At 29.9% G+C, this 25,245-nt stretch overlaps 1 protein-coding gene across 1 annotated transcript; it reads right to left on the bottom strand.

The window, feature by feature from the left end:
- Positions 1-12,996: 12,996 nt before the first annotated feature.
- LOC132751635 (CDP-diacylglycerol--inositol 3-phosphatidyltransferase-like) lies at positions 12,997-20,062 on the bottom strand. The gene is made up of 6 exons (XM_060741832.1): positions 19,846-20,062; positions 18,712-18,846; positions 17,117-17,270; positions 16,271-16,352; positions 15,510-15,591; positions 12,997-15,304 (listed from the first exon to the last, which is right to left on the bottom strand). Exons 1-6 carry the CDS (start codon positions 19,883-19,885, stop codon positions 15,150-15,152), a joined length of 648 nt encoding a protein of 215 aa, XP_060597815.1. The 5' UTR covers positions 19,886-20,062; the 3' UTR covers positions 12,997-15,149.
- Between the last annotated feature and the right edge of the window lie 5,183 nt (positions 20,063-25,245).

Below are 25,245 nucleotides of genomic sequence, written 5' to 3'. Positions count from 1 at the left end.
GCGATGCGGTGGCATATAGCGATTCACCTGTGTGTGTGTGTGTTTGTGTGTGTGTTTGTGCGTGTGTTATATAGATTATATAGTGAACTTAAAAAATCTTCTTGTGAAAAACCACTAGTCCAATTTCAACCAAACTTGGCAGGATTGTTCCTTGGGTGAAGGGCTTCCAAAGTTGTTCAAAGAATTTCATTCCATGCAGAAATCTGGTTGCCATGGCAACCAAAAGGAATTATAAGAATAAATTTAAAAAATGTTCTTGTAAAGACCCAAAAGGCCTAGAGCTTAGATATTTTGCATAAGGCATTGTCTGGTAGACCTCTAACAAGATTGTTCAAATTATAGCCCTGGGGTCCAAATTGGCCCCCCCCCCCGGGGGTCATGGATTTTCACTATGTACATATAGTAAAAACTTAAAATACCTTCTTGTAAAAACCCAAAAGGCCTAGAGCTTAGATATTTTGCATAAGGCATCATCTGGTAGACCCTTACCAAGATTGTTCAAATTATAGCCCTTGGGTCAAAATCGGCCCGCCCCGAGGTTATTGATTTTCAATATATGTACATATAGTAAAAACTTAAAACACCTTCTTGTAAAGACCCAAAAGGCCTAGAGCTTAAATATTTTGCATAAGGCATTGTCTGGTAGACTTCTACCCAGATTGTTCAAATTATAGCCCTGGGGTCAAAATCGGCCCCGCCCCGGGGGTCATTGGTTTTCCTTATATGTATATAGTAAAAACTTAAAGTAAAAACTTAAAAAAAAAATTCTTCTAGCAATTGACAAATGCTAGAGGTTAGATATTTTGCATGAAAAATTGTGTAGTAAACCTCTAGGAAGATTGTTCAAATTATAGCCCTGGGGTCAAAATTGCCCCCGCCCTGGGGGTCATTGATTTCAAAATATACATATAGTAAAAAATAAAAAAATCTGATTGTCTGAAGGTACAAGGCTTAGAGCTTTAATATTTGTTAAATAATATCATCTAAAGGTACTCTTCAAAAGTTATTCAAATTTTGCCTTTTGTGTCAAAATTAGCCCCGCCCCCGGGGGGCCATAGGTTTTCCTTATATGTATATAGTAAAAACTTAAAAAATCATCTTCTCTAAATTTACAAAGGCTAGAGTTGAAACATTGTGTAGTGAACCTCTTGCAAGATTGTTCAAATTATAGCCCTGGGGTCAAAATTGGTTCCGCCCCGGGGGTCATTGATTTTCATTATGTACATATAGTGAAAAAATAAAAAATATTTTTGTCTGAAGGTACAAGGCATAGAGCTTTGATGTTTGATATATAATATCATTTATAGGTCCTCTACCAAAGTTGTTCAAATTTTTACCCTGGTGTCAAAATTGGCCCTGCCCAGGGGCAGTGATTCTCATTATGTTCACATAGTAAAACAAATGTTTTCTGAATGGGAGAAAGCTATAGCTTAGATATTTGACTTGAAATGTTGTTTGGTGGACCTGTATCAAAATTGTTTTGAATTAAACCCTTGGGTAAAAATTATGCCTTGCCCAAGGGGATAGTGACCTACTTTCTTGTCCTTTGATGTACAGCAATGACATTTTGACTATGTGCACAGGTTTAGTAATAAAATTGAACTTTGATATCAGGTGACCTAGATTTTGATGATGTTACCTACTTTCTTGTCCTTTGATGTACAGCTATGAAATTTGAACCATGCGATGGCATAGCATTTTTCTCAAATGCAATCTTGTTTTTTTTAAGTAAAGTGATATTGTCAAGTTGAGCTGAATTAGCTAGATATTGATGGTTTAAATGGTGATGGACCAATCATTGCAATCATTGATAATTACAAACATTTTAGATGGTATATAAAACTGCCAAAAATATAAAAAGTCTGTCCCACTGTTATTGAATAACCCTTAAGAAAAGTGAATTACAAAAGATATTTAAAGAAATTTTATGAGTAACACATATTTATTATTTTTTGTGAAGCAGAATATAAAATTATACAACTATTGCAAAATGTATTTTTAAAGTTATTTTGATTTTTACCTGTACACTCCATTTACAATTGAAAGGGCACAATGTCACTTTGAAGGAGTTTTTTCTTTTTCCTTTTGCATCTGATATGTGTGTGATAATTGTTTCAGCCAAAATCATTAGATATATTAGATGCACATATAAATTTATCCACCAGTTTGTCAGTTTATTACATTGTTGTCGTTTTTAAAACAGTTACAACTTTTATTGTTATATGATATTATAGCTCGTAATTATTTACATTTTGTATTCAGTTTGCTAAAAAAAGTAATTAAATGATAAATTTGATTGACTTTGGGTATTTGTCAGGGTTTTATTAAATGTTGGGTGTCTTGAGAATGTATAATAATTATTATGTAATTGTTATATTTGTTTAGACATTCAGCTTTTATGTATGAAGTAAAAAAAAGTGAAGGGATATTCCATGTAGATAGGTAACCTTATGACTTCTGTAAAGGTATACTTCTTTATCTATATTGCATTAGAAAAGCTCTTCAACATTGACAAGATAATGTATTCTTACTCAGTAGAAAGTAGTTCCTATTACTGTGTGAAAATTTACTAGTTATTAGTAATTTGTAATAAAAACATTGTTTATTAGCTGGAAAAAAAGGTCGAAAGACACCTATGTTCTGATATAGGAAGCATGCTTATCTTTTTATTATAATTACGTTTTATTACTATTATATCAATTAGGGGTTGTAGGGGTCATTGAATGTAGATTGTGATGAGGTATAGAGAGAATGTGATACAATTTAGATTTACCGTTCTTGCACTACATTCCAGTTATTTCTTTGTGACATGAATTTTTTACTTTTTTTTCTTTGCTTTAAATATTTACAGAATAATTAGTTGTCTACATGTATTTTTTTATTTTTTCATGCATGGTTTTAATGAATTTGATAAAAGCACACAAAATGCATGGGGGGGCAAAGTGAATTATAAATGTTACACTGTTTGTTATATTTTGCTGTGTGACCTTAAGTTTTCGGCTCACTTTATATCAGTTTGTTATTATATTATTTTTTTGTCTGTTTATTGTTAAATACTGATTTTTGTATTGAGAAATATGTAATTTTGAGTGCTAGTGGCAACAGACCCAGTACCGCCAGTATAAAGTCAGGTCAGCCTGTCCATCCTTAAAATTTGACTACACTGTTAACTTTCTACTTAATTTAAGCTTTTTGATGCCAAAACCCTTTAAAATAACAATGGATCAGTCCAAATTAACTTGGAAAAGTCCTTTACACTCATCCATATACCGTAGTCAGACTGTTGGCCGTCCAATTTTTTGGTGAACAGACCACTAAATTTGAACTAGGACGAGTCCATTTTGATGTTCAGACCACTAAATTTCAACTAGGATGAGTCCATTTTCAGCAGGGTAAAGTTAAAACGGAATCATTTCATGTATGTATTTAAAATAAAATATTTTTTGTTAATTGTTTTTAAAGATACGGGTTATTCTTTGTTCTAATTACATGTACTTTTATGATTTTAGCTCACTTTTTTTTCCTTGATGAGAATTATTTTCAAGGTAATTACTAAAGTATTTGAATGAGTGTTGATTATTGAAAGTACCTCTACATTATACACCTAGGACTGTTTGCCAAAATTTAGCACAAATTTATTAATTTCAAATTTGTTGTGAAAATATTCAAACACTTTTGCTCATTGTTTTAAATGTTAATTCACAACCAAAAGCTACATAAAATACTCCAAGGGCATTTCTTCCTTATTCTGATATTATTCAGATCTTACATATGGTTTAGAATTTAATAAGAAATTCGTTCATAAGGTTGTAAAAAATGTGTATTTGTACGCGATGGGTATTTTTTAAAAGCTACACAATTTCATTGAATTTGCTTTTTGAATGTTTTGCTTTAACATATATTCACAATGATTTTCCTCTTAAATTTATCCAAAAATAATACATTGTAAATAATTATTTGATTCAAAGTTATACATTTCCTTTAAAATCAAAACATAGTAACGTTTCCCACTAAAATATGTTATTTCGTATGTAATCTACATTATTTAGATAATATATCTAAATCTTCGGTTATTTAAAAAACATTTATTTCTATGTGTTGAATTAATAAACCTTATTCCATGATAATTTTATTTCCAGTCATGAACATTTCATTTTCTGTATGTATAGAGTACTGTAAGCAATTTTGTGATTCTAAACAGGGGGCCAGTTTTGATTGAATCTTTGAATGATAGGGGCGATAATGACTACATCAATGGTATATAGTCAGGCTTGCCTAAACCTCTGTGCAGCCCAGCTTTATACTGTTGATTGTCCAATTATAGCTTTTTAATTACTTGAAATTCCTTGAATTAATTTCAGATCACACTAAATTTAAAGGCACATTTAGTCACAGAAATGAATATGATTTTAACTCTAAAGAAAAGGACAAACTTATGTTTTATAATGTTTTAATAATGGAATTAGACATGTTTAACTTAGATGTTTATCACATGAAGAAAGTAAAGTTGAAATTATGTGAAATTATTTGTTAAAAAATTAAACAAAGATGCAAACAAAATGCACAGAGAGTGGTATTTTGTCTTCCATATAAAATACTCAATGCTAAACTACGCAGATATTTGAGCTCTGTGGCATATTATGGATCTGTTTTAGAAATTGTTACAGAACACCAAAAACTAAAAAGCTTTTGAGAAATAAAAATAATAGCCTTTTTGGGCTTACTGAGCCTTTAAAGCAAGGCAAATCAATTACACTCTGTCTTTAAAGTAGCCATCAGCTTTTCTAAAGGCTAAATGTGTTACTTTTAGATGAATCGTTATAATTCTTAAATCCAAAGAATTAAAGTGAAAAATGAAATTTGCTGAGGATAAAATATATAAACAATTAGAAAACCGCTCGATACCTCTAATCTACAGTTTCATGCTCTATTTCTAAATTATTTAAGTGAACGATTTGTTTCCCGATCACCACTGAGACGCTAGACGCTCTTTCGAAAAAGGCTAAACAGTGATATGATGCACTTTTCCAAGATAAAATTACTAAATTACTTAGTTTGAAACAAAACGGAATTGTTTTTCCAACAAAAAAATTAAAGTTGAAGGCCACGTTCATGATGTATTAGATAAGGGCTAAAACTTAATAAAAGACAGGGATTACCAAATGAGGATTTTATTTTAAAAATGATTTGAACTTGATTTACCAATTAGTATTCCACGGCTAGGTATCGAAATAAAAAAAGCGGGCATTAAACAGTCTTTGTATATTTATATAATATACTCCTATATCATTATACTTTTGTTAAATTTTAAATAGTATGTTGATATAATTATGTTTGTTTTATTTTACTTTTTTTCCATATAGCACATAATGTGATATTGAAGCTATTCTTGTAAATATATTTTTTTCTTTTTTTTTCCATGTAAAATGGCTAGATATAATTTGCTTTTTGTTTATTATGTGTGAGACTTTTGTTGCCCTTCTTTTGGACCAGGGAGGTTAATTTCAGGGCTTGGTGCATGAAGATTGTAACTATTGCATAAAAAACAAGTTATAACCATTTTGCACCAATTCATTGTAATATATAATGTGCTCTTGTTGGTCAAATGATTTATGTCTGTTAAGTGGTTGGACCTTGTTTGTTTGTTGTTTTGTTTTTTTTAAAAACCACTGGTGCTTGATGGGATAAAAATAAGAATTGATTTTGAAATCCAGAAAATCACATGAAATTAGCATTGATTTAGAAATCCAGAAATCATGTGAAATAAGCTTTGATATGGAAATCCAGAAATCACATGGAATTAGCATTGATTTTGAAATCAAGAAATCAGATGAAATTGGCATTGATGTAAAAATAGTTCATAAAATCTGGAATTTACATACTGTTTGAAATGACCGAGTAGGTTACTACCAGAATATATTCACTACTTTAGTCATGTAATTTTAAACATTAAGTGAAAAGTTTTAATATAGAAAAATTCACACAAGATTGAAATTATCTATCTTCTTAAGTTGTGGAATCTCTTGTAATATTTATATAAGTATTTGGAAATTAATGAAGTGCAGAATATCTCGAGTGATTTAAGTGTTTGAATCTCTTACATGATTTAAGTGTCTAATTCTACATGATTTGATTGTATACTCTGTAACATGATTTAAGTGTATATCTTACATGAATAAGTGTTGATTCAGTTACATGATTCAAATTAGTTATCTAGCATACATGATTTAAGTGTTTAAACTATAACATGATTTAAGTGCGGAATCTCCAACATTATTCAAGGTGTGGAATCTCTTCCATGATTTAGTGTTAAATCTATTGTGATTTAAGTATAAAATCATTTGTGTAGAAAAGAGTAATTGATATGTTAATTTATGTACAGTTATTCAATTAAATATCATTTATAATACTTAATCTTACATGTTTTAAGTATGACCTCTTTTGCATAATTTAAGTATGACATCGTTTGCATGATTTAAGTATGACTTCTGTGACAGGATTTAATGTAGATATTTCTGACATGATTTAATGTAGAAATTTCTAACATGATTTAATGTAGAAATTTCTGACATGATTTAATGTAGAAATTCCTGACATGATTTAATGTAGAAATTTCTGACATGATTTAATGTAGAAATTTCTGACATGATTTAATGTAGAAATTTCTGACATGATTTAATGTAGAAATTCCTGACATGATTTAATGTAGAAATTTCTGACATGATTTAATGTAGAAATTTCTGACATGATTTAATGTAGAAATTCCTGACATGATTTAATGTAGAAATTTCTGACATAATTTAATGTAGAAATTTCTGACATGATTTAATGTAGAAATTTCTGACATGATTTAATGTAGAAATGTGACATAATTTAATGTAAAAATTTTTGACATGATTTAATGTAGAAATTTCTGACATGATTTAATGTAGAAATTTTTTGACATGATTTAATGTAGAAATTTCTGACATGATTTAATGTAGAAATGTGACATAATTTAATGTAGAAATTTCTGACATAATTTAATGTAGAAATTTCTGACATGATTTAATGTAGAAATGTGACATGATTTAATGTAGAAATGTCTTACATGATTTAATGTAAAAATTTTTGACATGATTTAATGTAGAAATTTCTGACATAATTTAATGTAGAAATTTCGGACATGATTTAATGTAGAAATGTGACATAATTTAATGTAGAAATTTCTGATATGATTTAATGTAGAAATTTCGGACATGATTTAATGTAGAAATTTGACATGACAAATGATAAAACATAGAGAAGCATTTCATGATAGAAAATAACTCTTAAACCCTGATTTATAAAATTTTATTGAAAACTGTTTTTATTTCCTTTTTTACGTAATAAATTATGCTCTATGTTATTTCAAAATATCAAGTTATATAACATGTTTATTGTAGATACAAGTTAAAATGCTGTCACTGATAGGTTATTCTGTTCATGTTATATTTTGTTTATAAATATTTTTTATCAACTATATTTACAAAGGGGAGACAAATCAAGTACAAAATCGCAATCTTTCGTCTTCATTCTTCCAGATTTTTTGTACCATATGTTAATGAAGTGTCTGTCCATGTACATTTATCTCTTTTCTCCTGGTTGATGTAATAGATAAAAATGGTTGGAGATACCAAGCAGTCTGTTGATCTATAGATGTTTTTCAAATATCCGTAGTCAAGGGAGGTAAATATTGGACACTATGTATTGGCATTCTTTACATTTAGAATGTTTTGCTTAATTCGATAAGATACAGTAAGCAGAGTGGAAAATATAATGAAATAGACTGATAAACTGTATGTACGAGGGTTGTCCAAAAAATTTGTGCACTGCAGTTATTGTGGTGAGAGTTTTTATTAAAAACAAATGAATTATATATCACTTGAAGGGGAAATCTGTCTCAAATAAGAAAACAAAAGAAAAAGCCGAGTAACCGACGTGTCATGTAAAAGAATGGTAATTAAGTTACCTTAGTAACGTAATACCGGCGCATGACAAAAAATGGGTTTGTTCATAACTGTAATTGCATTAATTGTTTGTTGCTTGTAAAGTTGCATTTGTTTTTTATGTTATATTTTGTTTAACTGTTATTAGAGGAATTAAAGATGCAAAGTATTTTGTACTCTTTATTGTTCTTCTGCAACGTACATGTAACATATTCCACCAGTGCTCGAATATATTGGCCACCCTCGTCACATGCGCCGGCATTACGGATAGACGTCTGCCTGACCGGTTGTCATTGTCTACCGACACTCACCTTCTACAGAGTGTTTGTGCCATTTAACAACTAGCCTTCGTGACACTGAACTTGTCCAGCTTGCCCTTTTAAGTTCTTTGTAGGTATCTGTTGGTGTTTGACCAATATTTGCATAAAATTTAATGATCGTCCGTATTTCCAGACGATTAGTGACTGACATTTGCACGTAATTTCAGTATTGACGACCATACTCAAATGTTTGTTTACAACCATTACAATAAAGCAAGTGACGTTATATTTTCTAGAGACTTTAGGAATATGTACATACACTTTTTCCTGAATTTTGACGTATATATGTAGTGTTTAAAGAATACCGTGATGCATCAAAGTAATGAACTAACCCAATTTTTTGTTGTGCGCCGGTAGTCCGTTATTAAAGTAACTGTATGACGATTCGTTTTAACGACATGCCGGTTACACGTTTTTTTCTTTTTTTTTTCTTATTTGAGACAGATTTATCTTTCAAGTGATATATAATTCATGTTTTTCTATCAATAACTCTCACAACAATAACTGCAGTGCACGAAATTTTTGGACAACCCTCGTATCTTGTGAATCAGCCAAATGCGGATCCAAATTTTGTTGATACAAGTATCTTTATGTTTCTTTTTATTGAAAATGTTTGGATTTACTTTCACAATTTTGAGTATCATTAACTGTATCAGGTCACTTAGATTAATTAAATATACTGTAAAATCATTATTATTCATGGGACACCAATTTTCCTGATTTTCGTGGGTAGGCTAATCCATGAATTTCAGATTCAACAAATTTCATTTTGTTGGCTTTAAAATCATTTACAATGTTTGCAATTTTTATGAAAAAATAGACAATCTTCGAATTTAAGAAACTGCGAAAGTATCTCGAGACAAAACCACGAAACTCCATGTCCGCGAAATTAAATGAATTCACAGTACAATATCATTTACTAATAGATGATAAGGAAGTGTAAAGATGTGAAACTGCCATTGTGTACTTAAGTCTTATCAATATGTCTTTGTTCATGTAGTTGTATACTTGGAATTGATTTCTCGATAATTGATGACGGGAATGTGTAAATGTATGTACATGGTCAGATGTACATGGTCAGTTACTCACGGTATTATATTCTGTTAATACTACATTATAATGTAGTTTGTACAGAATATACATACCATAAAATTCCTATTAAACGCCCCCTGGGGCTAAACATTTTCCAAAAGAGGGGCTATTATTACAACACAGTTTTTTCTAAATCCAAAAATCACTGTAAATACATTTAGTGTTAGCAAGTGTTGGTAATAACATTAAAAAGTGTTAAGGTTTCATATTTCATATTTTACATATTTGTGTTTACTATAAAATAAAATGGATGGCTTTAATTATAAGTTCAGCACTGATGAGTAGATTGTTTTCCTTATCAAAAAGCCTGGGGGCCTTTATTAGGGGAGGGGCGTTTATTAGGAATTTTACGGTATATACCATGTGTAACGGAGAATGATGTATGTAGTGATTCCATTTAGTTTTGTCTGGTTGTTGCAAGTATGTTTATCATATGTGTTTAGATTATGTTATTTGCATTGAAAGAAGTTTAGTCTCCACAATTGAATCATGGAAAGAAATTTGTTTGTAGAAGTTGTAGTTCACTTGTGGAGACAGTGTCGAAATATGTGAAAAGATAAATGTGGCTATATGTACTTAATATAGACATCTTCCTTTATTTTGGTTATCACCTCGCTTATTTGTTAATATGTATTAGGGAAAATTATTGAAAATGTTATGTGAAAAGTTAACTTGTTCATTTTTTCTTGACATCATTAGAGAAGCATGCATGATGAAATTTAATCATATATGACTTTTTTGAAAGATCTAAATAGGGAATTACTAATTAAATCGACTGATTAATTTTTCTTTGGCAGAATTCCTTAATTTGAGTTTCAGTCATCGAATTTAGCACTGAAAAGAAAATTTAGTTAAATATATAGTAGGATAAATTCAAAACTGGAATTCGGGCTTGTAAATTCAAAATCTTAAATTCATTGACTGGAGTTTAAAATATATTAGAATAATCTATACAGACAAGAGGCAAGAACAGTTTGAACTTGGAGTCTTATTAGAGTGCTGATAAAGTTGTGCTTCCTTTTTCCTGACTGCAAAACCAATTGTGACTCTTTAATCAGTTGACATTCAGTATAATCAGGGTCGAAAGTATTGTCAGATACTGTGGAATCTGGTACATATATGTGTGTCAGCTAATAATAATTTTAGTGGTACTTTTATGTGTCTCAGTTTGACATAAAGTAATACATAAGCCCAAAAATGTACCCATATACAATGTTATTATGTGCTTATAGGCAAGCCCTGCCTGCTTTATTTTTTCGATATATTTGAAAACAAAAATGAGAATGAAAGCAAAAGTCAATCTTATTTTGTTGATCTAACCTGAACATCATTTGATTTCTTAAATGCTACAGATTGTCAAATTTTATCACATGATTTTGGTTTAATCTTTTGAACATATATGACACCATAATCAAACTATTAGATATATTTAAAATATTTTTAACTTTCCCACCAAAATTCCTGTATGCTTTACACTTTATGCATATCAATTTTTGAGCTATTTTTAACTTAAACACTAATCTTGTGCTATTTATAACTTTGGGACACTAGTGCTATTTATAACTTACTCACATTCAGCATATTGTTATGTAAATTTATTGATTTTTAGTTGTTAATGTTGTGTTATTTTTTTTCTACATAATTATTAGAATTCTGGTTATCATGATATAAATAAAAAAATCTATGCAATCAGAATTATCTCTTGCTTGTGTTTTTTTTTAGTCCCAAACTATTTATTTCCCTGTCATTCTGGCGATTACTTGAATTTTAGACTCATTTTGGCACAAAATATTTATTATATAAAAAAACAAGGTATGGCCTTTTCACAGTGTATTAAAACCACCAGGATATTCTACATCGTAAACACCTTAGCTTTAAGGCAATATTTCAGAAAATGTGTTTCAAATGTGATTTCTTATATAAGTTTGCAAAATAGGTGACCCTTGAGACATAATTTAAATTACTTCTGTAGAGGTCTGCTAGTTGATGAAACATGCATAATATCTAAGCTCAAGGCCACTAAGTTGTTTCATACAATATTATTGTGTCATCTGCTACAGTAGTGGCCACATATATGGATCACTTCTCTGTCATCTCTGTTTGTCTGTTCGCACAACCAAATAGGGATAGGGGGTCATCTAACGGTAAACAGAACAATAGAGTTCATTCCGTAACAGGAGCATTAGGAGACAATGGCCTCTATTAATAAAAAAAAACAACAGTAATGGCCCCTTATCCCAATTTGGCCACATGTCTGTCCATCCCAAAATTTGGACTACTCAAAATCTACATGTGCAATTTCATCTAAACTTTACAGGAATGATCAATGTAAGTGTATATAAGTTTATTTATACTTGCCACTGGTTGCCCATAATTATGGAGGAGTCCTCCAGATGAGTATTAGTCACTTAAGATTTTTGGAGGATAGTGCAAGGAATGATCAGTACCAAGTCTAGTTGTGCATGTTATCAGCATTTTACAGTTTTGACATGTTACAAAGTAGCCTCAACATACAGGGAACAAACCATCCTATCACCACTCAATACTACTGCTTAATTGTCTATCAGGTGACACATGTGATCACAGATAATTCTTTTTAAGTCTATGTTATCTAATTGACCACCAGGGCTGGGCAAGTTTTGACCTTGGTTTATATACACATGAGGAGGAGCACAAAATGTAACTACATACAAAATATCTTTGATTTTGCAATTGCAGGTTCTGGGATTTTTAAAACCTGTTTGTTACACAAGTTCCTAAAAAATTGTTCCTTAGGTTGAGGTCCACTTTGACATTATTTATATAACTTTTGTCAAGGTGTTCTAGGCAATAGCTTGGTGGCTTGGTCTAATATCTTTACATTACTTTTGTCAAAAGTGTTCTAGGCAATAGCTCAGTGACTTGGTGGAAAATATCTAATATCTTAACAGTTTTGCAGTTTCACATTTTGCAGTTTCACATTTTTCAGTTTTTCATAAATACATCTAGGTAAATAAAGTTATACTCAAGGAAGGTCTAACCATGGGCCATAATGTTGCACGTCTCCAGATGAGCAAAACTATTTCAAGAAAATCAAACGTGAAAAAATGTATTTAGATTTTAAGAAAAGTAAAAAGATTCAAGATTCAATTTATGATTACATGTTATGTGCAATTAATGATTATGCAGTATTAATCACCACAACTCTGCTGTACTACTAACGCAGTGAAGGGTATTTTTGCATAGTTTGACCTCTTTGGTAATTTACGTGGATTGTAAATGCCATTTGCAATGTGTAAATTTCTTTCTTTGTTCACTTCACAATATTTTATTTTTAAATTCTTTTTCAAAACTTTCATGAAAACTATCTTGAATCTGGAGTCATGCTGCTTTAATTTATATAACTTAGTAATGGGCTACACAGGAAATAATAAGTACATCTGAACAATACTTTCAAAGAGGATTTTGGCATTGTTGACACTGCATTCTTAAAGCAATCTTACCCAACTAATAGCCAATCCTAAACACATATATGATCCTGGTGCACTAAAATGTAAAGCAGGCAAGACTTTTATGTACAAAGTCTGTATATGTATGTGAAATATGGGGTTTTGTACTTGTAAAACAACAAAACAAGACTTCGTACATATATTTTAATGACTAAAAATAAATTAACATGTTAAAAACTCTCAAAATGTACATGAGTATCTTAATAATACAGATTAGAAATGAGAATTTTCTTCTACAAACAAATTTCAGCATAATTCAAATACAAATTACATTGAATTGGCAATTGTATTTGTTAGACAATCAGAGCTCACTACACCTTTAGCTAAAATGTTAGTAATTTGGCAATAAAAAATATGATTTGGCAACATGATATCTAGATATCTTTACCATGTTATACTTTTTTGATGAAACTTTGTATGAAATCATATATGTATGAATTTCAACCAGGGTGAATCCTGGAAGTTGGACACTTGAAAAACTTGATACTTTGTAGAAAGGTAGTGAGTAAAGTAAATTAAAATGTAAAATCAGTAAAGATAAGATATGTACATACATAGATTCAGATGAATGTTTATAAAAAAACAAATGGCACATAAAAATGTAAGTTTGATCAAAACAAGCATAATTTATGACTGAAGCACTATTCTTAATAAAAAAAATGTAATTCATCTTCAATATTGCTACAAGTTTTACATATATAGAAATATCATATAAACATCTTGTGATCAATAACGTTCTTCAGGAAAAAGACCCATTTTCTTGCAAACAGACAATACAAGTTTAGGAAAATAAAAAATCTCTTAATCCACTTATTTTTTAAATGGATTTGCTTAGCTTGGAATTTTGCAACTTCCAATTCAAGGTTTCTGGAGTTTTAACATCAAAATACGAAAACGATGTTACCAACCATAAAGAGATTGGCCAGACTGTACGGAAGTGCATGCTGGTCTAGCTCTATAAACGTGACAACGGCTTATCATTTTCAGTTTCATTTCGTGAAGACAAATTCATACTGTAATATCTGCTCATTCAAGGTAAAGATATAAATAAACTGATAAGATGGGAAATACATGTAGCATGGGACTCCGTATTATCGGCGTACTTAACTTTTCCTATATGTCTGCATTGAATTTCATTGATGAATTTAATAATCGATATGTTGTGTAAAGCAGTACAAATTCAACTAATCATTACATTTTTTATTGAATGAGGTCAAAGATTTTTAATTTCAATGTATACATGACCGCACATGACAAAATACTGAGAGTACGTCGATAATAGAGTTGCGCCGATAATACCGAGTTAGAGTATAAATAGAATGTGAAAAATAATGATATTGAAAAAAAAAATAATACTTCAATAAATAATAAAAATTTGGAAGTAAAATACAGTTGCAATTCAAACAGTCCTTTCAAGCAATCTTTATATTCAAACATCAAAACTTACGACCAAATGCTTCATAACAATATCAAAACACTTAAAAGTTCCCAATCTTTTAACCCTCAACTACTAAATTTTTGTTAAAAAGTTTTCAATGTGTAAGGGATTTCAATAAAAACAAAAATAGAGCTATTAACGATATACCTGTAGTTTCAGTAATATGATTCAGTCTTATAATAATCTTTTTTAAGCAAAAAATCTTGACCAATGTATTGGTGTGACTTATAATGTGATCAAAAATATTAAGAAAAAATACTTCAGCTGATAAAAAAAATATATTAGAAACTCTTTAATAAACATATGTTTTTTTATACAAAACATTTTACAAAAAAAAAAAAATACTTTAAAAATTAGCAGAATGGGAAAATAAGTTAATCTCATAAAAATACTTCAATCATTGGAAAGGTGCATCTGTTAAAAAATATTAACAACAAAGTGACAACAAAATGTAACTTTCACACAACCTTAGTATTTATCAATGAGAAAAAATTACCCATGAAAGGTTTTTCTATAACTTTAAATTATATCACCATGACCAATGTAGCTAATGAAGGATTTCTGTTACTGAAAAATTACACAAGTAAGCCAAAAACACTGAAAATTAAAGTCAATATGACAAAAAATGTTTACATTCACAGCTAAAAATTACAACCAACATAGTTTCTGTACAACAGACATTAACAGCTTCAAAACAAAAACATTTTTCTTCTTCAAGACTGTCTGTAAAACCACACAAAATCCATCTTCCTAAACACCCTTTACAACATCAAGTAACAACAAATCTATAAACAGCACCTCCAAGTGCAATGAAAAGTCTTCCTCGCAAAAGTTTCCATTACTTTCATTTGGTTTTAGCTTTTTCCCTATCAGCGATGTCTATATTTGCTATATTTGACATTGCAGCCCCAAGCTGTATCAAACTTATTCCCGTCTTGATGAAGGACAATGGTGCACACACATACAGTATCAGCTTCCACAGGCCGAGCCCAAACAAAACTGAAACAAATAAACAAAAGTATGTGATACATTATGCATACAAGCAAACACTGACCTTACTTCATTATATTGGGAATTAAGCAATGACAGAATATGGGGGAAATGTGTTGGAAATAAACTAAATTTTTTAATTTTGTAATAGTGATGGAAAATATAACTTTATAATACAAACACAAGAACATTTAAAAAGAGGTTAAAAACTTACTGGTTGGTCCCTGTGTGAAGTAACAAAGATACAGCATACAGAAGAATAATTCATTGGCTGAACACATCACAAACAAGATGATCTGAAAATTATATGTTAAAATTATGCTAATGAAACTTAGGCAAATACTCATGAAACCTTCCTGTGCTTTTAACAAGACTGCAAAGCCTCTCCCATCAGTTTGAAGTAAAACCAGTGTATACAATTATGCCCCCTGATCAAGCTCTATACTGTTAAATGTTGGTACAGCACTACTATTGGCTGCCCAACTTTAAATGTTTCATCATATTAAGAAATAACACAAATGGATGCTCCTTAATTCTACTTTGACAAGGATATTTTTTTCCTTAACCAAGAGCATGGGTAGAAAAATCAATCTTTCTTTTTTACCCAAGAGATTTTGACTTTTACCTTATCACCTTCATCTTAATCCAATTGTACAGGTTCATGTAAAGCCACATGATTGTATTTACATATCAAATACAAAGGCTTTTATTTAATAAATGAAGGGGCTATGAAAAACAGCAAGGCAAGTATGTTAGAGGATGTAAGGATGTATAACTCTATGATAATTTTATAAGTGTATTTGCTCACCTAAGAAATATTTATTGGGGAGCAAAAACAGTTTTTTATTTTAACAAAATAGAATGGGGAGCAAAAACAGTTTTTTTATTTTAACAAAATAGATTTTAATAAAATAGATATTTGTAATTGTATTGTATATAACAAGAATATGATTGTTGGTTGACATGGTAACATACCTTGTTGTGATAGTAATGTCGGAGAACTGGATTAGCTGACAAATCCAGAACTTTATGGCTGCCACCACCTGTCATCAGTGTGCTGAAAAAGTTTTTTATTAGATTGTTTTTTTGGTTCAAACAAAAAATACATGTATTAAATTGTCCACCATTCTGCACTAACCATCAAACTATATTTTCATAGCGTAATTAATATAAATATATTTTTTTTCCAGTAATATTTTAAACCATACTGACACTAATTAAGGTCATTATGGAAACTGCACTTGTGGCGGAACTCCTCAGGTGGACTATTCCATGTAAAAACAGGTACCAGGATTGTGTCACAAACATTTTGTTAAGTAGCATCCTGAATTGCTTCCTTACATAAAAAATTTGATGGTCCTGGTAGGATTCAAACAAAAAAAAGGTGAATAGCATGCAGTTAAAAGTTAGAAATCTGAGAACTGGTTTGGCTGACAAATCCAGAACTATATTTCAGCAGTAACAGATGTCTGATGAATGTACAAATGTTATATCTGTAATACCTTTTATTATGATTGTTTTTCTGTATAAGTTTTGAGACGTTCCAAATTCTTATTTTGTTAAGGAAAAAGCAATAGATAATTATATCTTAAATTGCTATTGGAATAAAAACCAATGTGCCTCTGATCTTTAATGTTATGTGCAATAACATAACTGGATATTAACATAATCAGCAAAAATTATTTTTGATTTGGCATACACAATGTATTGGCATTTAATTATTTTGCTAATCATGAAAGTGGAATTGAGATTGATTAATAATACAATTTCAAAGCCTTCTTCACCAGGGAGCTTAAGTAGATCAGTTTTAAGCTAATATACCTCTGTATGTGGAACCAATGGCTAACAATATCAATGGCCATTGAAGCTTGGAAGAACAGCATATATTTTGGGTAGAAATGGCACAGTGCTGCACACAAACACATTGTAGTGGCCCGATCAATCAGCTGATCTAACATAGCACCTAATTTACTTCCTGAAAAAATACAACAAGTTTACCTGAATGGTTTTACTATAATTCAATGTATAATTATATAAAATAGTTTTTATCTTCCTATTTCGTTCCGAGTAACATTAATTTTACAACATATTTTGGCAATTGAAAATTACGTACAACTGTGACTAACACACTTCTTGACTCCTTCTTGTGGTCCGATTAACTGAGCTAATATAACACAACAAGGCCATAATGGCCCTACTTGGCTTACCTGAGATCAACAGTAGTTTACAGCAAGAAGATTTTTATGTGTTTTTTTCTATATCATTAAAGTAAACTAAATGACCCACAGGACAGGTTATATTTTGATGATCAAATGACACATTTATAATAACCTTAGGTATCCATAAGACAATCATTCACAGGTTAAATCAAATCAAAACTGGGTTAAAATGTGAATTCTAGAATGATTAAACCTAAATTGATCAAATTCTTCAAACTCAGTGGCCCAATATTAAACATGTCTAAAATATCACACAAAAAATATATTCTGGAAGAATGAACTAAAGCTGTTTGTACAAGGAAATATCTTAACACTATCTTAATTTAAGCGGAAATAATTCCAATGATAATTGTTACATACTTGTGTTTTTAGTCAATGAAGAGATTGACTGTTTCATAAGTAGTTTCCTGCCACTTATGTACTATCTTACTATAAAATGTATCTACCAGTAGGTATGCTAAATAGAACATTTATAATTGTAATCTGTTTTACATAATGAAAATGACCACGCCTTAGTGTATCATAAAACTTAAATATTGTTCAATTTAACCCTAAATCTGCTGAAATCTTATGTGATTAGCTTTTGCAACCAGTATAGAGCTGGGCCAGACTGACATTTACAAGTTTCTATACTGTTGGTAAAATGTTCAATTTATATACCAGTAATTTAATATTGTTATCCCTTAAACTTCAAATGGGATGATCCAAATTCAGAGTTGGGCAAAGTTGTTACACAAATGCAGCAACTTAAGTTACCTTGAATGCCTGTCCACTTAGCTCAAAAGGAAGAGCATCAGATTAAAAATCCAGGGGTAGTTGGTTTGATTTTCATATGAGGAGTAATTTCTCTATGAAAATTGATCTCTCACACAGATTTTTCTCTCCCTGCTGATTCAGATTTTATATGGGATTAGTAGTGTGTCCCTTGTTTTAATCATATATGTAAAAATTGTTTGAAAACCATTTTTATCATTGTAATAGATGTCCCATTCGTGTTTAAATATTAAAATAGTTTTGATAGAGTGTTTACAGGGACTTATCACGTTGGGGGACAGGATCTGATCCCCAAGCGTCTGTGGAGAAATTGGTAATTACTAGATAGTTATGAACTTATCCTGAAAAGTTGGTTAGGTTGATCGACCTTAAGGTATGACCAAAATATTTATTAAAATAAGCTTTAAAGTTCTGAATAGTTACCTTGATTAAGCATTCTTGCTAGATGTCCATCAACAGCATCTAAGAGCCCACTAACGATATACAGTATTGACGCCAGCCATGGGTCAGTTGGCATGTAATAGAAGGATGCAAAAGCAAACAACACTCGAAAGTAGTCTGAAACAAATATGAAAATGTTGAACATTAACTTGATATATATTAAGCAATTGTATTTCAGGTTAAAACGAATATGCATATTGTTGATTTCCACTTTTTAAGGCATTAAAACATTAATGAACCAGAAAGGATATACTTGTCACAACAGACCTCTTTTAAAGTTTTTTGTGTGTACTCATTTAAGTATAAAAGTGATTTTTTCCCTAAATAAGTGTTTAGTCGATGCTGTATTTGCTGAATGACATATCGGTTTACCTCTTGAAAAATGGTTTCTTCAGCCATTATAAATGAAAATAAGACTGATATTGATACGTCAGGGTGTTCACTAGCAATGAAATCCTGAGGGTCATTTTGACCAAGTTTTTCCAATTACAAGGTCAAATCCCCATGATTTTAACAAAATTTGACCCTTCAGTTATATTTTATGTACCGAAACTACTTCTCTTCATAGAAAATAATGGGTAATTACAGTACCCTATACTAGGCCTCATAACTAAAAGTTATTCTTTATTAATAACATATTAGAATGTCCATGATTTGTGTGACCACAGATCTTGATTACAATAAAATGTAATATATATCTGTGGAGGTGACGACCCGAATATCGATGCATAACAATCAATTTTTTAATGAGTGAGCGCATTTGAATAAAGTCTTGAAGTAGATCTAACTATGATTTCTGAACGAGACCTACTTGCATGCAAGTATATTATAGTAGAAGAATCTTAGTCTATTTGTAAGCAGCAGACATCTGTAAACTTAATAGGCACCTATTTTTCCTTGCAGTTCTTCATGTCATTTGTGCTTATAAAATGTATACTCAGTAAATTTAGTATTCCCTGCAATATTTTTTCACAATGCACTCAAAGTTGTTTGCAGTTCTACAGTATATCATCTACTGTACAGTATATGTTAAAAATATATGGTCTTAATTTAGACAAGATAAAAAAATAAAAATCAAATGTTATTTTTAAAAAATCCACATAAATTATACTTTACCAACAATATTTGGAATGAACAAAAACACATTTTCTGCCATGATTGCTGTTCTTCAATTTTGAGCACGATACTCTTTATATATGGCGTCAAGCCTTGAGAACGAGCACAAACGTGTTGGTTTTTACAACGTGGACTTTGCTATGAAAAGAAATGATATTATTGTTTACAAAATTGACTTCCGGGTTTTATGGTTTAGTAAAATACACAACGACTTCAATAGCCTAATTTGACTACAGTATGCCTAAAATGCGAAAGTGAGATTTTTGACGAAAGTGAGCGAAAGTGACTTTTAAAATAGTAATTATAACATTTTAATAGACTTTTAAAACAAACTTGCAGTTTGTAGACGTATATTATTAGAAAATAATTATATTTATTAACAGAATAATCATAATGATGATTTAATCGCTACTAATTTGCATAATTTCTATACACAAGTTCTTATATCTTCCTTTCGCTCACATTGAAAAATACAAAAGTGACTTATAAAATATTAAATATTCTGTTTTAATTGAAATTTTTACTAAAATTACAATTTGTAGATGTATATTATCAGAACTTGATGATACCTATTTTTTAAAATAATCATTATGATGATTTAATCGCTATTTATTTGCATTATTTTTAGACACAAGTTCAGATATCTTCCTTCGCTCAGATTGAAAAAATACGAAAGTGACTTAAAATATCAAATATAGCGATTAATTTGAATCTATATAATTATAAAAGATTGTAGACGTATAGTTTTGGAATTTGATAATATCTATTTTTAAAAATTATCATTATGATGATTTAATCGCCATTTATTTGCATAATTTCTATACACAAGTTCAGAAATCTTCCTTTCGCTCACATTGAAAAATACTAAAGTGACATATAAAATATTAAATATACTGGTTATTTTGATTTTTTACTAAAATTTCTCTAAGTAGATGTATACTATCAGAAATTGATAATATTCATTTTCAAAAATAATCATTATATATGATGATTTAATCGCTATTTATTTGCATAATTTCTATACACAACTACATAGATCTTCCTTTCGCTCACATTGAAAAATACGAAAGTGACTTATAAAACATTCAATATACCGTTTATTTTGAATTTATATTAATACAACAGTTTGTAGACGCATAGTTTCAGAAATGAATAAAAAATACTTAAAAATCATTATGAGGTTTTAATATTCATGCATTTTCATTATTTCTATATATATCAATTTCAGAGATCTTACTTTCGCTCACTTTCGTATTTTCAATGTTAGGGAGAGGAAGCGAAAGTGATTTTAAAAATATCAAATATAGCGTTTAAATTGCACTTAATATTAATAATGCAGTTTGTAGACGTATATTATCAAAACTAGTATCTTTAATCAATATGATTTGATCTTCATTTATAGCATAATATTTATACACAAGCTCAGACATTGATCTTCCTTTCGCTTACTGTGAGCCTGACGAAAGTGACTTACAGAATATCAAAATAGCGTTGAAATAGAATTTCATGATAATATTGCAGTTTGTAGACGTATATTATAAGCTATAGTAACTATCAGTTTTATAAAACTTAATATGTTAAGATGAAAAATGAAATTTATTATGTAAACTATAATTGGCAAACACATGAATTATACAATTTATGCGTAAGGGTTCCGATTTACAGTTCTCAATTTCTAACATCGTCTTTTTCGGGCAGTTTTTAATTTTTGATTAACGATGGTGTTACCTAACATTTAATATTCTGTTTATATATTATATTGTAATTATACTGTTTGATTCTAATCTAACAGTAATAGGTCTTGAATGTGTTTCTCATTATTATAACGTCTCTTGAAATTCTTAAATGGAATGGTCTTATGTAGGTTTTATGTGAATAGTTGTATTTATGTTTGAAAATGCATGTGTACGAATGAGACAAAATAAAGTATGAATATGTTTACATGCAAACACGTGTTGTCATATCATTTTCGCATCCACTTTAATTGATAGTACACACGACGGTGACCGCGTGACGCTTTAATCCCACTAAAGAATTATTATAATCCAATCATAGGTATGTAACTGATGACACTTGCCCGGTTATTTATTGAGTGGACTAACCTTTCTTCTGCACCACCATAGATATCTTGCACGGATTAAAGTGGCAGTTATTATGCTCATCCAGGTGTAGATGAGCAATGTACATGTTAATTTGAAAAATAATTTGGAATTTCCCATCATTGTTAAAATAATATTTCACAGTAAAAAAAGGAAATAAGTAATCCACGGAATTTTCTATAAATATCGTACTATATATATCGGTAAAGTTCAATCTTTTTAAAAGTTAGGATTTTTTTTTATATTTTGTGCTAGTCATTTTCACCATCAATTATAGGTCAATGACCATGAAAACATGAATAATAATGAAAATGACTCATTTATTTTTTTATTATAAAAAACATTAATATCGTAAATATTGACATTGACTTTCGTCCGATTAAGTCACTTTCATATTGTTCAATGTGGGCAAAAGTAAGATATCAGAACAGGTATACAGCAATTATGAAAATACATGGATATTAAATCATCATAATGATTATTTTTTTAATATGTTTTATTCATTTCTGAAAACATGCGTCTTTCAGCGCTATATTTGACATTTTTGAAGTCACTTTCGTATTTTTCAATGTGTGGGAAAGGAAGATCTGTTAACTTGTGTAATGCAAATAAAGGGCGGTTAAATCATCATAATGATTATTTTTAAAAATAAATATAATTGAATTCTGATATTGTACGTCTACAAATAAATTGCAATTTTATTAATGCATTCAATTTAAACAGTATATTTGATATTTTGTAAGCCACTTTCGTACTTTTCAATGCGAGCAAAAGGAAAATCTCTGTATATAACTTGTGTATAGAGATTATGCAAAATAAATGGCGATTTAATCATCATAATGATTATCTTTGAAAGTAAATATTATCATTTTCTGATATTATACGTCCACTTTGTGCAATAATAGTAAAAATAATTTCAATTTAAACGGTATATTTTATAAGTCACTTTCGTATTTTTCAATGTAAGCGAAAGGAAGATATAAGAATTTGTGTATATAAATTATGCAAAAAAAAAAAACCCGAATAAATCATCATTATGATAATTTTTCATAATAAATATAAGTAATTTCTAATAATATACGTCTACAAACTGCAATTTTATTGTAAAAGTCTATTAAAACGTTACAATTAATATTTTAAAAGTCACTTTCGCTCACTTTCGCTCACTTTCGCTCACTTTCGTCAAAAATCTCACTTTCGTATTTTAGGCAAACCCATTTGACTACGCGCTATTAGAACAGGTGAAGTGAAGTTATATGATCGTTTTCAGTCGGGCACACTTCCTGTAGCAGAGTTATATTTTTGCACGAATTTATATTACAATGTAATATACTGTAAATCCGTGATTTTTGTTACAGTATTATAAAACTTATAAGCTTTTTTGGTGTTTTATATTTTTAGGCTTGCATAACTTTTTGCTGCTTTTTTTTATTTTTGCTTTTTTTTTTTTTTGTCTTTTAGTAACGACTTTGCATTCAGATTCTCTTGATCTACCTCTCTCCTCATTATGTTCTCCATTTCTCTTATCAAGAGGAAACAATTATCATTTGGATGTCGCAGTCCTCCTCTTGATATTTTTGAAGTCCATTTGGAATATTTGACACTTGTGCGTTGACTACCTGATTTTGAACCCATTGTTTCTGTACATTTTATCTTCATTTCTCTTTTTTCAATATTTTTGATTTTAAGGTATTTCTTTTTTAAAGCTTTTGGCATATATATCCAGAAATGTAATAAAGAATTCCCTGATCATTTTCGCTGATTTCACTGTTCGTTGATGATTTTTCTTTCTCTAGTTCAGTTTTAAACTTAACTATGTGGTCTATTATCTCTAAAGTAAAAATATGAAAAAAATCCATCACTGCTTGCTTTGAAAAAGTAAGAATGCTACAAAGTTTCTCCTGAAATTCTTCGTTTAACCTTTAATCATGTAATTTTGTGTACATTTTCTCCCTATCTTGGCTTAATGATATATTTGAATCAGACACTACACTACACATCTCTGAGAAAAACAGTTCTTCCACATCCTTCCTTCTCTTTGTTGCTTGACATACACTTATGATATCTTTGTCCATTAGAGTCATTAGATCTTTCTTGGTACTCTCAACGCAAGATTGCATTCTGAAGCTGCAATACACATAAACAAGATTAAGAATTGTTTGAATTTACTTTTTATAAGGTGTAATATGACATAGATAGAATATGATTTAGATATTGTATTATTTTTTATATTTATTGTTAACACTGTTCAGGTGTGCTTGAAATTTTCTACTATTTATAATAATATGTACTTTGCATTTCAATATTTACAGATGCCACGAAAAGAAGGATGGCTCCGTGCTAAGAGAAAGACAGAAGAGCAGAGAGCTGTGCACGCAATTGGCAATTATGACCATGAGTACTGTTCATTACCAAAGATCCACTTCTGACTCAGAGTCTCATCTATTTGATCATGATTATTACATAAAAGAGTCTGTTGACCTCAATGATACATCTAAGCTTTTCTCTGTACATTCGCATGTTTATAGAAAGTCTGAAAATGGAGAAACTGATATGATATATGATGACACAGATGTTGCTGAAACTGTGGATATAACATTTGATCATTTTGAAAATATGTATCATGAACTTGTGATGGCGCCTCTCCAAACAGATTCTTTTTCAACTTGCAGTTGATGATCCAATTAACCCCCATGGCAACAGCATTCTTTTCAACATTCTTTTTATTAAAACTTTCAAAAACATAAATGTACATGTTGTTGTATTTAATTAATAAATATATAATTATTGAGCAGGCTGGCATGTTGGTGTTAGTATGATTTCGTAAATTTATTTACATAAATATTATTCTTTTATAATGTCTCGATTTCTTATTTTTCTATTCAAATATGGGTCCTTGACTAAAATACTACATGTTCAGCTTGTTTTATTGGCGATAATCGGTCATATTCCCAATTGAAAATAGTATATTATTTTCCCAATCCACAAGAAAAAAATCCTAATTGAAAGTATCAAAACATAAATATTGAATAATAAATTCTTAAATCTTTGAAAAATAGGGTGTCTTCACTATTTTAGAGCTTAAATGTTAAAAGATCCTACTAGGATTCCTAGACAGTGATTTTTGCATTCATTTAATCTGACACTGTAAAATTTAAGTAGTGCTTTTCCCCCCAATTTTTAACAAAACATTGCTGAAATTCCCAATTTTATGAGTATGGGTCATGTTCCCAAAATCCCGGAAAAAAACCCTGATGTTGAAAATATTTGATGGTCAATTTTATAGTTGTTAAAATATTAA

This window comes from Ruditapes philippinarum, unplaced genomic scaffold (genome assembly GCF_026571515.1).
Source record: "Ruditapes philippinarum isolate M1 unplaced genomic scaffold, ASM2657151v2 ctg904_1_1_1_1, whole genome shotgun sequence".
Lineage (NCBI taxonomy): Eukaryota > Metazoa > Mollusca > Bivalvia > Venerida > Veneridae > Ruditapes > Ruditapes philippinarum.
Note: the sequence above shows the minus strand (reverse complement) of the source record. Positions and strands in the feature narration are given on the sequence as shown.

Bases quoted from the DNA above. Each gene is read 5' to 3' on its own strand.
- LOC132751635 (XM_060741832.1), bottom strand. From the start codon at position 19,885: ATGGCAGAAAATGTGTTTTTGTTCATTCCAAATATTGTTG. The intron at 18,847-19,845 runs GTAAAGTATAAT...TATTTGTTTCAG, and splicing joins GTTCATTCCAAATATTGTTG to ACTACTTTCGAGTGTTGTTT. The intron at 17,271-18,711 runs GTAACTATTCAG...GTATTTTTTCAG, and splicing joins AGCAAGAATGCTTAATCAAG to GAAGTAAATTAGGTGCTATG.